General features: G+C 35.5%; 1 protein-coding gene across 1 annotated transcript in view; it reads left to right on the top strand.

Annotated features, from left to right (window-relative positions):
• Nucleotides 1–48: 48 nt before the first annotated feature.
• Nucleotides 49–2358, top strand: part of LOC107296151 (cytochrome P450 2C5-like) — a 34783-nt gene continuing 32473 nt past the window's right edge. The window contains exons 1-3 of the mRNA XM_029285990.1: nt 49–222; nt 730–892; nt 2100–2249. Coding sequence (XP_029141823.1) covers nt 49–222; nt 730–892; nt 2100–2249 — 487 coding nt within the window. The remainder of the gene's footprint in view (nt 223–729; nt 893–2099; nt 2250–2358) is intronic.

Below are 2358 nucleotides of genomic sequence, written 5' to 3'. Positions count from 1 at the left end.
TTTAAACAGCTTTTTGGATTTTTGAAGAGGAAAACAACTCAGGAGAGGATGGAGCTGACATGGGCAGGAGTTCTGCTTCTTCTCTGTATACTTTTCACCCTTTTCTCATCTTTCCAAATGTACAAGAAAAAAGGGCAGCTGCCCCCTGGACCTACTCCATGGCCTATTCTGGGGAACCTCTTTCAGCAAGATGTACTACCTCTAAATAAATCCTACAAAAAGGTAACTATTGTACTTCTTTGCTTTTTCAGGTGATTATTTTGAAAGATATATGCACATTTCCCTAGTTTAAGGAGTTTGATTTTCTTCTATAAGAGTCCAATTTTATTAGGGGTTCTTGTGCATCTTCAGTAGGAATTTTAATTTAAAGTCACCTAATTACAGTCTGATAAACACATAATGGAGGTTACAAAGTTCATTAAAATATGTGGTTACAAGAAAAACTTGCTATCATATATTTTGCAGTACCAGATTACTTGCAGAAATGTATTATACAGTCAAACTTGTGATTATCTCATTCCCATCATCTCACCAGCTAGGAGATACGTGCAATTTATCCAATCATATTGATGTACCCTGTCGATATTAAGAATTATTATAGCTTAGATTCAACATGATCTCTCTGTGATGAATTTAAGAACTATTTCAAGCATGCTTTAGAATAATTTCACCAAAAAATGCTTTATCGTTTAATTCCCAGTTAGAGTTTTCATCTAATTTTACCTTTAGCTTACAGAGAAGTATGGACCTATATTTACTATCTGGTTTGGATCAAAACCAATGGTTGCTCTTTGTGGATATGAGGTGGTAAAAGATGCTTTGATAAATCAAGCAGAAGAATTTGGTGGGCGAACTCAAACGCCCTTTCACAGAAGAGTGTTCAAAAATAAAGGTTGATTCTCTTTTATTTCCTTATTTGTTGTTGCTCTTTTTAATTTTCTATAAGTAATTTTAAATTATTTTAATGCTCTTAATATTATTGATAGTTATGAAAGTTTCACTTGAAATGAAGTTTCGTAAAGAGGTTGATCTGTTCATGCTTTTTGAAGAGGGAGGAACACCCTTTTTTCACCATTTTGCTTCCACTGATCACTTCTGAAATCTGTTCTGGTTGTTCCTTACATGCAAAAAAAAAAAAGTAATCACACCTCTAAACTGGTCCTTTGGGAAGGCAGACAAAATGCTTTTCAAAGAGGACACTTTGGCAATTTGGATTTTGAATAAACAGGAGAGAAAGAATATTGAAAGAATATGGTTTTGATGTTGGACAAGATCTCTGAGAACATTGTGGACATCCAAGAATAAGAAACAAATAGCTCATTGAACAAATCAGCTCAGAGTTTCCACTCAAAGCATAAATGACCAGACTGAAATTATCATTCTTCGGACATATGGTTCAAAAGTCTAGCTCTCTAGAGGAGGCTACAATGGTGAGAAAGATAAAAGGAAGAGGATGGCCATCTGCAACGTCAATGAACTCAGTTAAAATGATGACAAATGTACCCTTACAACTCCTGAAGAATTAGGTTAGGGATAGATTGTGTTGGAGGAAATCTAAAGGTAGCTAAGAGTTGAGAGTAACTTGTTAGCACACAATCAAGCAAGCTAGTACATAAGTAATTGGAAGTGACTTATTTTTGTCAATAAAGCCTCTACAGCAAATAATAATAATAAAATAAAATCCACAACTCAAAACGACTCCAATTTTCTTCTGCTTACTGAAAACGGCATCTCAGTGTAGAGTTCCATGTCTAATGTAGGGATTTCTTTCTATCTATAACACACCTACAGAAACTTATGACATGGTTTTCATAGCCTCATTCATTCTTCTCTTAATATGACAGCAGTCAAAAATGGAAAGATGGCAACTGTGAAGTTTGCTTCATTGGTATTTCAAACACCAAGCCTTGTTTACTTTAAATGTGAGGAAGGAAAATTCTCTGATGCATAATTTATTGCAGTGCGGTAGCCTCTTTCAACTATGATTGAAAGAAAGATTTGAAAAAGGAAAGTGTCTGAAATATTGTATCTAAACATGCTCTTCCACAAAAGCTGACAATTGACTAACATCATGATGCTTTTGGTGTCTTTTGTTGCAGGATTAGTTTCAGATGATGAGAAGAAATGGAGGGAGATGCGACGGTTCACACTGTCCACCTTGCGAGATTTTGGGATGGGGAAGAAAAGAATGTCTGAGAGGGTGCAGGAGGAAGCCCTTTGTCTGGTGGAGGAAATGGCTGCCACAAAAGGTCCTCTAAAGAAACTGAGAGCTGTTCTCCCACACAAGAATCATATCAGGAAGACTATTATCTTTTAAAATATGAAACTGGAAAGGGTTTGTTGTATTATGTGAAGTTA

This window comes from Protobothrops mucrosquamatus, unplaced genomic scaffold, assembly GCF_001527695.2.
Source record: "Protobothrops mucrosquamatus isolate PMUCROS unplaced genomic scaffold, P.Mucros_1.0 scaffold2666, whole genome shotgun sequence".
In the NCBI taxonomy this organism is placed as follows: domain Eukaryota; kingdom Metazoa; phylum Chordata; class Lepidosauria; order Squamata; family Viperidae; genus Protobothrops; species Protobothrops mucrosquamatus.
Note: the sequence above shows the minus strand (reverse complement) of the source record. Positions and strands in the feature narration are given on the sequence as shown.